The sequence below is a fragment of the Bos taurus genome, chromosome 17 (assembly GCF_002263795.3).
Source record: "Bos taurus isolate L1 Dominette 01449 registration number 42190680 breed Hereford chromosome 17, ARS-UCD2.0, whole genome shotgun sequence".
NCBI lineage: Eukaryota > Metazoa > Chordata > Mammalia > Artiodactyla > Bovidae > Bos > Bos taurus.
The window spans coordinates 6,115,272-6,127,883 of record NC_037344.1 but is presented as its reverse complement, the minus strand read 5'-3'; the positions used below and the strand labels follow the sequence as shown (position 1 = coordinate 6,127,883).

The window sequence follows — 12,612 nt, the reverse complement described above, 5'->3', positions numbered from 1 at the left end:
CTGTGGTATTGGAGAAGGTTCTTTGAGAGTCTTGAGCTGCATGAAGATCAAACCAGTTAATCCTAAAGGAAATCAGTCCTGAATTGGAAGAACTGATGCTGAAGCTGAAACTCCAATACTTGGGCCACCTGATGTGAAGAACTGACTCATTGGAAAAGACCCTGATGCTGGGAAAGCTTGAAGGCAGGAGAAGGGGATGACAGAGGATGAGATGGTTGGATGGCATCACTGACTCGATGGACATGAGTTTGAGCAAGCTTAGGGAGTTGGTGATGGACAGGGAGGCCTGGCGTGCTGCAGTCCATGGGGTTGCAAAGAGTTGGACACAACTGAGCAACTGAACCGAACTGAGTCCCTCCTATCTTTGGTTCTGTTTTCCAACGTTTCAGTTACCTATGGTCAACTGTGGTCCAGAAATATTAAGTGGAAACTTCTGGAAATAAACAGTTCATAGGTTTTAAATTGTGTGCTGTTCTGAGTAGTGTGATGGAATCTCAGGCCTCCCCTGCCAGGATCCCCAGTTATCGACAGAGTCTGCCCCTGATATCCAGCCATCAACATCTTCATGGCTCAGTGATCCAGGGTCACCTTAAGTGCACGTTTGTCCTTTGTATTACGTCAAAAGGTCAGTGGCAGCCTGAGCCTGCGTCCCAAGGCTGACATTATTCACCTCACTTCATGCCATCATGTAGGCGTTTCATGGTCTCAGATCATCACAGGAAGGGAGAGTACAGCACAGTGAGACACTTTGAGAGGCAGACTGCATTCACATAACTTCCATTACAGTACATGGTTATAATTGCTGTATTTTATTACTGGATACTCCAAAAATGGATCCGTGAGCTAACACGTTGTGTACTCTAGGGTGAAAACTGAATAGGCCAGACCATATTATCACTGGATAAATGAGCTGGATGTGATTTTTTCTCATTCTGCAGTACCACTTTGTAAATTAAAATATTGATGTTATCATGTCTGTCCATTTTCTAACACTAAAACTTTTCTAAAGTTGGGGAAAAACAGCTATTACTAGCTGTTGTTGCTATTCTCTTCCTGAGCCTAATCTATAAACTAAACTTTATCATAGGTTTGTATGTATAGAAAAAAGCACAGTATTTATAAGGTTCAGTACCATCCTCTGTTTTGGGCGTCAGTGGGGGTCTTGGAGTGTATCTCCTGCAGATAAGAGGGGCTTACTGTAATGAGAACAGTGTCTTTTCTGATTTAGAATCTGTACCAAAAGCAAAGGCAATGAAAAATCCTTATTTTTCTAGCCCTTTAAATGTTAAGGGACCTACGAGATATATTTATAAGCTGCCCTTTTTTGTTGCTGCTGTAGTCATTTGAATGTGCATGACAAACTTGTAGATCTGAGAGGCAATAGAGCAGTGACGATTATGTGACTCCTTTTGTGAGGTTATTTGTTACATGATAAAACTACATCAATTTTTGTTGCAACCCAAGCACTCTTAATTATTGACCTTTCAAAGTGATAATCTGTTTGTAACTGATTTTTTTTTTCCTTTAGCAAGATAATCAGAGTAGTAAGTTGGAATAAGGTACCGAGAAAGCAATGGCACCCCATTCTAGTACTCTTGCCTGGAAAATTCCATGGACGGAGGAGCCTGGTGGGCTGCAGTCCATGGGGTCGTGAAGAGTCAGACACCACTGAGCAACTTCACTTTCACGTTTTACTTTCATGCATTGGAGAAGGAAATGGCAAGCCACTCCAGTGTTCTTGCCTGGAGAATCCCAGGGTCGGGAGAGCCTGGTGGGCTGCCGTCTGTGGGGTCGCACAGAGTCGGACACGACTGAAGCGACTTAGCAGCAGCAGCAGAGAGGCTATTTAGGGGCACAGAAAATGTAAGGGAAATTGTCCACCTTGAAGGATGTGACCTGTGATGGGCCAAAGGCAGGCAGGAACTGCTGACAGGCAGACTGCTGCTGCTAAGTCACTTGAGTCGTGTCCGACTCTGTGCGACCCCATAGACAGCAGCGCACCAGGCTCCCCCGTCCCTGGGATTCTCCAGGCAAGAACACTGGAGTGGCTTGCCATTTCCTTCTCCAATGCATGAAAGGGACAAGTGAAAGTGAAGTCACTCAGTCATGTCTGACTCTTAGCGACCCCATGGACTGCAGCCTACCAGGCTCCTCCATCCATGGGATTTTCCAGGCAAGAGTACTGGAGTGCGGTGCCATTGCCTTCTCCTGACAGGCAGACACTTGACAGATTACATGCCCCCCCCGTCCCTCCCCCTCCCCCTCCCACCCCCCCCTCCACCCCCCCCCCCGCCCCCACCGTGTTCGTGACACTTCCGGTTTAGGCACCACTGGGTTGCTTAATGCCCTGAATGCCACTTCTGAATACTCTGGTTGGGGTTTTTCCTTCACAGGTGCTGGTCCTTTGTCGGGTTTATGAACTGCATCACCTTTTGTGTTCAGGTAGAAACTATTTTGCTCAAAGAGAAGCTGTCTGTTCACTTCAGGAACATTCCCATCTTCTGTGAGCATTAGGTTTCTGGAGGAGAGGGGAAAAGAAGCCAACTTAGGGTACGGTGAATAGGAGAAATACGGCCAAAACATCTTTGAAAAACAAAGGAGCTTTTTGAAATTCACTCACGTTGCTTTTAAGATTTTTGCCCGTTGGTGCACACTGAGATTGCTGTTGCCTCCTAAGAAGCATCTTGCTTGCTCCATCATACCTGACTGCTTTGTTTGTTTTTATTGTCAGTGTAGCAGCAGGCACTGTGTATGCTCTGTTATTGATTGGTTGTCACTGAATTGTTTCAGAAGTGATGATGATTTATTTTAACGAGTGATATCCAATAACATAGAACATGGATCCAGGGTTGCAGAGGGCTAGGGAGATAATGAAAAAAGCGAGGACAATGTAGGAAATAGTTTTTTTTCCTGCTGTATTGGGATGGCTTTGAGTAACCTGAGCCTCTAAAGCCATTTGTTAGTTTCCGATTATGTAATATTTACTGCTTCCTGAACTTAAATAAAATCCCACCCCAGGCAAATACCGTCGAAATGAAAAGATAGTTTGATGCCAGTCATCTGCACGAAGTTTCCTCGGTGATTCTCCTGCTGTCATCAGCCACTTAATCCCGACGGGCGACGTTTGGGGAACATCTGACTCCTTTCTGTTTCTAGTTTCTGTCTGTAACTGAGGGCAGGTGGTGGTTAGTGTGTGGTCCCCCACGCTTCGCTCTGGGATAGTCCTGCATTATAGAAGCACAGTAGTAGAAGTCCTGCTTTAAATGCAGGGGTGTTATTCATTTGGGTTGACTCTCCAATTTCTAATTGTATAGAACCCTCTCCTTCAACCACTGGGGGATCCCTTTATTTGATTTACTCAGAAGAAAATTCTTAGTTTCTATGGAAAGTGTGTATTTGCAAAGTTGCAAATTCCAAATCACTATTTATTCTAATATAATGCCAAGCTACCCACCGGTGATATTTGATAAATAGCTCTATTACGTTTGATCCACTGTTCCATTTTTTTTTTTTTTTTTTTTTTTACTTCTTCAAATAAAGAGTAGAAATCTATGTATATCAACTTAAGTCATGAAATATGCTTGGTTTGAGCTGTAAGTAGTCATCAAGTTCCTGGAGTATATAAAAGCATCAAAGCAGGTTGTTTCTTAAATAATTAATGATGAGAATAAGGATACAATATAAATTCTGTATAATGTGAATTTCCCAGGGCCTCTCTCGCCTGTGACGGCAGAAGAGTTCGCATCGGCAACCACAGGACAGGTTTCCCTGGCTCTTGCCCGCCCCCCTGCCCCTCGTCTAAGACTGTGGCCCCCTGTGAAGCATCAGCTATCAGTTCTGTGGGAGCCCAAGGCTGGGGTCTTACACGGGCTCCCGCACAAATCTGTGCCCCGGTGCAGTTGCCACAGGAGCGTCTCTGCTGAGCCCTTGATCGGTGCTGCCTCCCTCGGTCCCTGCCGTGTCCCCGCTCCTGAGAGGGCTCGGGGGTGATGGAGGGCACGAGGGCTGGACCAGCATCGCCTCCCTGTGCGTCCCTGGGGCCAGAACCGTGCAGGCCAGAGAAGGCTTCTCTCCTGTCATCACTCTTGATCCACAAAGCGTCTCCTCTCACCGAGATCCTTGTAAACAGAGGTCTTTCATTTCCTGCCTATAGGATCTGTTTCCTCTCCAGTGTGTGCCAGTAGGACTCAGGCACACATCCCCAGAGCTGGGCTGAGGATGAGGCTAGACCGGGCCCGTTTCCCACACTGCCTCTCCTGTCTTTGCTGTTTGTTCTTAGACCCTCTGAGTTCCGTGAACCTGCACTTGCAAGTAAATACTGCTGCGTCAGATGCGCGGGACGTGCCTGGATCTCAGTGACGGGGTCTCGTCTAGGCTCAGGTGTCTGTGTGTGTTGTGTGCATATGAGTGTGGGAGGGGAGACTGCGTCTCCCTTACTTGGCAGTCTAGCTAAGGTTTGGGTTGAATGAGGCATAATTTGATTTACTGATTAAAGGTAGTAGCACTAGTGGTAAAGAACCCACCTCCTTTTAGGTACTCCGCCAGTGTAGGAAACATAAGAGACATGGGTTCGATCTCTGGGTCGGGAAGATTCCCTGGAGGAGGGCACGGTAACCCGCTCCAGTATTCTTGCCTGGGGAATCCCATGGACAGAGGAGCCTGGCGACAGTCCATAGGGTCACAAAGAGTCGGACATGACTGAAGCGACTTAGCACAATTTAAGTATGTATTTATATATCTTTATTTGTACTTATGTTACTTATTTGATTGCCTGTGGCCTGTGGGATCTAGTTCCCTGACCAAAGGACGAATCCAGGGCCCCTGCATTGGGAACCTGGAGTCTTAGCCACTGGACCACCCGGGAAGTCCTTGATTTATTTTTTGAGAACTGAAGGTTCAGTGGCAAGCTTGTCATTTCATACCATGAACGTTACAAAGACCAACGTGTAACATGCTATGAAGAGAATGAAATCTCTTTTCCTCCTTGACCCAGGCACTTGCAGCAGGTCAGTCATTAATGCAAACATAGGTTTTCCTCTTGTGGATCCGCAGGAGCTGTGGAAGACAGCTCAACGTTTACTGGCCTCGGGACATACCCTGGAAGTTGTACTTTTATCTTTTTCTCTGAATCCTTAATCATGGCTTGTTTTCCTCTGTACCGCCTCTCTCTTGAAAGCTAAATACAGAAACAAAAACATGCAGGTTTATTGAAGATTGCGGTTGTCCGCCTCAGGGCTCAGGGTCTCTGGAATTGGCTCCCGCACAAACGTGGGGCACTTGGCTCTGGCCGTGAGGCTTCCGTCAGGTTTGTTCCATCTTTGTTTAAACAAACAGCGTGCTCTTTCCCCCCGTTAGGAAAGGAGGCCACTGAAACGCTCTTGATTGCAGCCTCGCAGCCTGCCAGTGTGCTCCGAGTGTGTCAGAAGTGACTGCCCACGTGTTCTTGTCTCCAGCTGTGTGATGATCCTGAGATGCTTTGTCACCCACTCCCAAGAGTGTTTGGTGTGAAACGGGGCCCAGTGCTCCATGCTGAGCCCTGGGCAGCTGTGAAGTTGTGGTTCATAAGAAGAAATACATGTTTGGTCTTTGTCCTTTTTCTTCTAAGCCCCTGATACCCGGGGAGAGGAGAAGGTTGAATTAAGTGCCAATGGTCAGTGATTCAAAATTAGCCATGACCACAGTGAAACCTCCATAAAGCCCCACAACTGCTGGCTTTGGAGAGCCTTCCATTGGTGGAGGTGCTGGGGGAGAGGGGCCGGGAGATGACACAGAACCTCCATAGCCTCCCCCACCGCTGACCCCCTGCATCTCTCCATCAGACTGTTCCTGAGTTACAGCCTTTCCTAAAAACCAGTGACCTAGTAAGTAATGTGTCTCTGAGTTTTTTATTTACAAAACAGAAACAGACTCACAGATTTAGAGAAGAAACTTAGGTGGTGGGGGAATAGTTAGGGAGTTTGGGATGGACAGGTACACACTGCTGTATTTTAAGTGGGTCCATCCTAAAGGAGATCAGGCCTGGGTGTTCATTGGAAGGACTGATGTTGAGGCTGAAACTTCAATATTTTGGCCACCTGATGCGAAGAGCTGACTCATTTGAAAAGACCCTGATGTTGGGAAAGATTGAAGGCAGGAGGATCAGGGGACAACAGAGGATGAGATGGTTGGATGGCATCACCAACTCGATGGACATGGGTTTGGGTGGACTCCTGGGGTTGGTGATGGACAGGGACGCCTGACGTGCTGTGGTTCATGGAGTCGTAAAGAATCAGGCATGACTGAACGACTGAACTGAACTGAACCAGCCGGGACCTACTGTATAGCACAGGGCACTCTGTTCAGTGTTACGTAGCAGCCTCGATGGGAGGGGAATTGGGGAAGAATGGACACGTGCGTATATCTGGCTGAGTCCCTTTGCTGTCCACTGGAAACTGTCACAAGATTGTTAGCTGGCTGTGCTCCAATATAAAATTAATAAGTTAAAAAAAAAGCCTCTGAGTTCTGTGCACTGCTCTAGCAAATTGATCAAACCAAGACGGGGTTGTTGGAACCTCAGAAGCACAGGTGACAGCTTGGACTTGTGACTGGCATCTGAAGTGTGTGTGTGTGTGTGTGTGTTGCAGAGTCTTGTAGGACCAGACCCTCAGCCCGTGGGCTCCACTGCCGCCTCTGAGTAGACAGTGCCACACTTGAGTTGAACCGAAGGACACCTTCAGCCTGGAGCACTGCTTGCTTGGCGGTGTGGGGACACCGCCCACCCTTACAGCCCCTTCGGAACTGGTGCCAGAACACTGTGGCACAAGATAGTCTCATGGCCCCACGGGAGAACAGGAGAGGCTGGCACTCTGGCAGGGTCTTTGCCTTTCTGTGCAAAGACTGTGCTGTCATCCGGCGCCCACTCTGAGCACTGCCCACAGGATCATGAGGCAGAACTCTTGAAGGAGGTGCTGCTTCTGGTAGCACATCATGTTGAGAAGGCAGACGCCAAAACAGTTGTGATTCTGATAGCAGTGCCTTAACAGAGAGCCATGAGCATAGTGGAGGGAGAGGGTGTCTCCACCTTGGAGTGGGAAGCCCGGATGCCTTCCTGGAGAAAGTGACACTGAACTTGGAGTTTGCAGGACGACAAGGCAGGTGTCTGGCAGGGGCAGGGGAAGCATGCTGCAGAGAGAGGTTACAGCAGAGGCGAAGGCCCGGGGCGCAGAGGGGCAGCACATCCATTAAGAGAGGGGAAGTTCGGGGATGCTAAACTGTGAGGGTCCTTAGATCTGCTGTCAGAAAAAGGCAGCCCTTGTCAGGCTTGAAGCTCAGGAGTGAGCCCAGGGGGCTGGAGTGAAGGTGCAGAAGGGATGAGCCCCCTGATCACGGGAATGGACCTGCAGACACTGAACGCGGCCCTTTTTGTCTTCCAGGTATCTGATCCCTTGCAATCACATGATGCTGAGTCAGAGGTGGGCTGTGAAGGAGAGAGACTGTTACTCTGTGTCTGCGGCCAAGCTGCTCGCCCTGACCCCCGTCTGTTGCTCCAGCGGGATCACCCTGACACTTGGGAACCAGGAGAGGGATTATATTCTCTGGTCACAGTGCAGGCGTGACAGCCCAGGTAGGGTGTTGCCAACCTGCATCCCTGACCCTTTAGCGATAGAAAGTGACAAGAGGCCAGGGGAGGAATTCAGCAGGGCTTTCCGGGCCTCTTGCTGCAGCCCAAGAACAAGAAACAGATGCCCTTGCTTGCTCCCCAAGCCAGGGGCCAAGCTGGTCCCTTAAACGGGGTGAGGGTGGGGTGACCCGGTAGTTAGGTCAGAGGGTGGCTTATGTGGGCTGCCGACCTCCCTGGTGGTGCTGTGCCCCAGGACCATGCTCAGTGCCCTGCTTTTGCTTCTGGCGCCGGGGGAGTGGCAGTTCAGTTCAGGCCTTTTTGTGTGGTGTTTTTCATAATTTGCCCCATCTATGCATGCATGAAGTTATTTTTAGTTCCTTCTAGCGTCTTTGTATTCTGTTGCTGGAGGGGAGGAGGAGATGCATGTCCAGGTGTAAGCACTGAAGCATGGGGTCCCGGGTCCCAGCCTGCCAGGCAGCCCTCTCTAGTGATAATCTTTATAAACAAAAGGATACCGGATTCCATCTCTCCCTGGATGTGTGTCTCTCTCGGTAGACAGGGAGTGCGGCAGCGAGTCCCGTTTCTTTTATGACTGACTAGCTAGGGGTCCTTTTCTGCTTCTTACAGCTGTAATAAGTATTCACTGACGTGCCCAGCTCTCACCCCGTCAGTGTCCCCAGACCTCAGTTTTCACTAGGCTTTCTAGCAGCATCCTCAGTGTACAAGTATGAGATGTGTTATATTCACATGTCTTTTTAAACAGCATGGGGCTGGGGGTTGGAGTCAGCTATAGCTAAGGTAGAGTTAGCCCTTATTTTAGATAATGAAGAGGCTGGAACGAAGTAAGGAGAGAGGTTGACCTGAGATGACCTTGACTTGTGGCCTGACCTGTGGCTCTGCCACTGGCTCTCAGGTGATCTTTGTCTCTGAGCCTCAGTTTCTTCATCTGTAAATGGAGAAAACAGTGTCTCCACATAGGCCTGTGAGGATTAAATTCGATAGCACCAATAAAGCGCCTGCCGGCTGGTAGATTCTTAAAGAAACAGTAGAATTTGTGTTTGCCCTTGTCTTAGTCCATTTTTTTCCTAAAGGAAATGTAAACTTCAATGCAGATATTTGCATAGCTATTTAAGTTACATGGTTGAGAGCTTTTAACATCAAAGGCAGTCAGTGTATCATTCTCAGGTTAAAGGGGCTATTTTGGTAGTGAATATAAAAATTTATCGCAAGACACTATTTGGAACATAAAACTCCCAGTAATTCTCAGGATGGCAGAATGAATTAACAGGCTTTTCAAAAAACCCAGGGTTTTCTAGAGAAAATCTGTTTTCCAAGTTCACGGATTATATAGGCTTTCTACTTTAGAGTCAAAGGAAAATCTTTTTAATTATTACCTGCTCTATGGCAGGTGCCATATTGGAAACATTACTTCACTTAATCCTCCCGACAGCTTGAGAGGTTGCTCACATTTCTCTGAAGGCTGACACCCAGTAACAGACTTCCGCTGGTGATGGCCAGGTTGGTTTTGTATCCTCTATGAGGGTAGAGTTTCTGGTTTTATTTTTTCTTCCTAAAACTGTAACCGTTTTTTGTTCTTTGAGAATCATGGTCAGAAATCTTTAGAACCACAGTGGCCGGGGGGACAGGGCCCCGCAGGGCCGCACCCGTTCTGACTCGTGTGTCTCCCGGGGCAGGGCCCGCAGAGCAGCTGCTCCCCGAGGCCTCCCCGCCGTCGGCCTGCATCGTGGAGTATGGCAAAGCCCTGGACATCAGCTACCTGCAGTACCTCTGGGAGGCCCACTCCAACATCCTCCGCTGCATGCGGGACTGCCGTGTGTGGTCTGCCCTGTACGACGGAGACTCCCCCAACCCCGAGGCATGCTGCCTGGGCCCGCCGGAGGAGAGGGCCCCGGGCGCCACCTCCCCTGTGCTCCGGCTGCCGCAGCAGGTCCCCGGGACGCCCATGCCCCCGCTGGCTCCCGGGAAGGAGAAGAGCCACACGGAGCTGGAGTGGGACGACAGCTACGACACCGGTATCTCCTCGGGGACAGGCGGGGGCTCCCCCGGACCGTATGAGGATGCCGAGAACGCCAGCCCCCCGGTCCCCGTGGACCCCCCCAAACACATCCAGGAGATGAAGAAGAATGCCATCCTGCTCTTCAAAGGGGCCTACATCGAGGAGTCTGACTTCCAGGACGACGTGATGGTGTACAGGCTGTGTGCTGAGAAGGATGCTGAAGACGTGCATGGTTCACAGGAGCACTCCGCGAGGCCCCCCGCCCAGACCCAGGTCCAGGGTGCCCCCCTGAACAACGGCCCCCTGCCTGGCCCTGAGCCAGAGACGGAGTCGGAGGAGGAAAATGGCAGAGACGATTCGGCCGTGCTTCACGGTGTGTCCAGGGACCCAGCACGAGCCAACGAGCCCGAGGTCACCCCAGAAGCAACCCCCGAGTCAGCAGCCCCCAGCCCCAAGGCGGAGCCCAGTGCCCAGCCGACAGCGGCGGTCCCCGAGGGTGAAGACTTCATGGCCCAGTACGACCAGATCATTAAAGAGCTGGGTTCCAGCACTGAGGGCCTGATGGAGCAGGATCTCGCCTTACCAGATGCCTTGCTGGTCACAAAGGAGCCAGAGGGGGAGAAAGACGAGAGCCAAGGGGGAGAGGAGGAGGAGGGGAAGAAGGACCCAGAGGAGGAGGACGATGACGACTTTGACTCTTTCATAGCTGAGGCTCCCCCTGCAGAGACCCCGCCATCCCCGTTCGGAGCACGAGATGACGCCGCCTTTGCCAGTCACCGTCCTGCAAGGACGCAGAGCACCCCGTTCACAGGTGATGCCCTCAGATTGCTTTGTGGTTTCTGCTTTTGAAAGTACTTGTACATGTTGCATCAGAGGAGTGAGGTAGGTGCAGGTAAGGAGCATCATCAGTTTACCTACCAGAGGGGTGGAAGGATTTTTGTAAGGAGCAGGGAGGGGTGGTTTCATTTTTATCTTATTTTATCATCTTGCAATGATTGTCTTTTTCCCCGCCCCCCACCCCCCAAGCAAATTAGAGATTATATTTTGCCATTGAGTAACTTCTCTTGAGAGGTCAATAGGACTCACTAAACCACACAAGAAGTCTAGTCTCATTATTTAGTAGCCTCATTTCTTCTTTTTTGGTGTTCAATCACTAAGTTGTCCCTGACTCTTTGTGACCCCATGAATTGTAGCACGCCAGGCCTCCCTGTTCATCACCAACTCCCGGAGTTCACTCAGACTCATGTCCATCGAGTCAGTGATGCCATCCAGCCATCTCATCCTCTTTCGTCCCCTTCTCCTCCTGCCCCCAATCCCTCCCAGTATCAGAGTCTTTTCCAGTGAGTCAACTCTTCACGTGAGGTGGCCAAAGTACTGGAGTTTCAGCTTTAGCATCATTCCTTCAAAAGAACATCCAGGACTGATCTCCTTTAGGATGGACTGGTTGGATCTCCTTGTAGTCCAAGGGACTCTCAAGAGTCTTCTCCAACACCACACTTCAAAAGCCATTAATTCTTCCCCAATAGGACTCACTAAACCACACAAGAAGTCTAGTCTCATTATTTAATAGCCTCATTTCTTCTTTTTTGGTGTTCAGTCACTAAGTTGTGCCTGACTCTTTGCGACCCCATGGCCTGCAGCACGCCAGGCTTCACTGTCCTTCACAATCTCCTGGAGTTTGCTCACACTCATGTCCATCGAGTCAGTGATGCCATCCAACCATCTCATCCTCTGTTATCCCCTTCTCCTCTAGTCTTAATTTATTTTTCCCCTTAGCATTTTTTTAATATGTATTGTATGTTAATTGTTTTAAAAAACAGTTCCGGTTTCCTCCACTGGCTTGTGTGCTTCAGGAGGGCACAGTTGTTGGCTTGGTCTCTGTGCTGTGTTTGGTCCTGAGCAGTGGACAGAGCATACAGCAGGTGCTCAGAACACCCCTTGAGTCAGTGTGGCTGTGTACAGGCAGCACAGGCCACTGGAGTTAGTCATGCCTTTGCCTGGGAACTCATTTCAGTTAATCACAAAATCTTCATCCAAACATGAGTAGATCCACATAAACGCATCACTCTAATAAAAGAATGGGTGTGTTCCAGTGATACACCCCTAGCAGTGGGTAGAGATCATGGAACGGGCAAAGAGCTAGGCTGGGGTATCAGGTAAGTGGCTTGAGGAGAGGAATTATGGTAGAATTATTATTATTAAATTATTAGCCAAGTAAAATTATTACCAAAGTCAGATTTGGCTGCTCACTGGTTGAAAACTAATACTTGAGAGACACGTGTTGGTGGGAAAAGAAAGATGCTTTATTCAGGAGGCAGGCAACCTGGGGAGAAGGTGGACTCATGTCCAAAAGCCACCTTCACACTGCTGATCGGGGGCAGGAGCTTTTCAGGGGAGCTTTGGGTGTGCACAGGTGGAGGGAGGGGACTACCGGCAGAACAGGCGCCGTCAGCTCTAACAGGCTTCTTGGACCTAGTCCCGCAGCAGTCTGACCAGCATCGTCCTGGTTGTTCGCAGTGCAGTTGATCTGCAGTTCCAGGTTGGTTTGTTCCTGTTACTTTGAGGCCAGTTCTCAGAATTGTGGCAGCTTAGGTCATGGCCAGAGTCTGGTCATCATGTGGTTAACTTTTTTGTATCTTGTGGGGGTTTGAAAAACAGCTGCAGAACATCTGCAAAACAGCTCACAGGACTTCGCTTAGAATATTGTCTATAGCCTTTGAAGAGGAACAAAAGGTCCTTGATGTTGTTTAACAGATAAAGTATTATTAGTTTGTCTTGCTTGACTATTTTCCTTTGCTTTTGCAGTTTTCTGATTAATTTTTTTCTTTGGCTAAAGTTTCTCTGCAGATAAGAGGCAGGCAGGAGACATGGGGGAGGTCTGTCCTGGGAAGGCCCCACAGAGTCCTGCTTTTACAGTCTGAATCTGGAAATCATGGCACAGAGGGAACCAGCACAGAGGGAGGTTCCTCAGGCCTGGGGGCAGCTGAGGTGGGAC

General features: G+C 49.4%; 1 protein-coding gene across 3 annotated transcripts in view; it reads left to right on the top strand.

Annotated features, from left to right (window-relative positions):
* FHIP1A (FHF complex subunit HOOK interacting protein 1A) overlaps positions 1–12,612 on the top strand; it is a 308,163-nt gene that overhangs the window by 280,903 nt on the left and 14,648 nt on the right. For all 3 annotated transcript variants that reach the window (XM_002694315.7, XM_005217478.5, XM_010813681.4), the window contains 2 exons: positions 7,413–7,603; positions 9,295–10,428. In XM_002694315.7, coding sequence (XP_002694361.1) covers positions 7,413–7,603; positions 9,295–10,428 — 1,325 coding nt within the window. The remainder of the gene's footprint in view (positions 1–7,412; positions 7,604–9,294; positions 10,429–12,612) is intronic.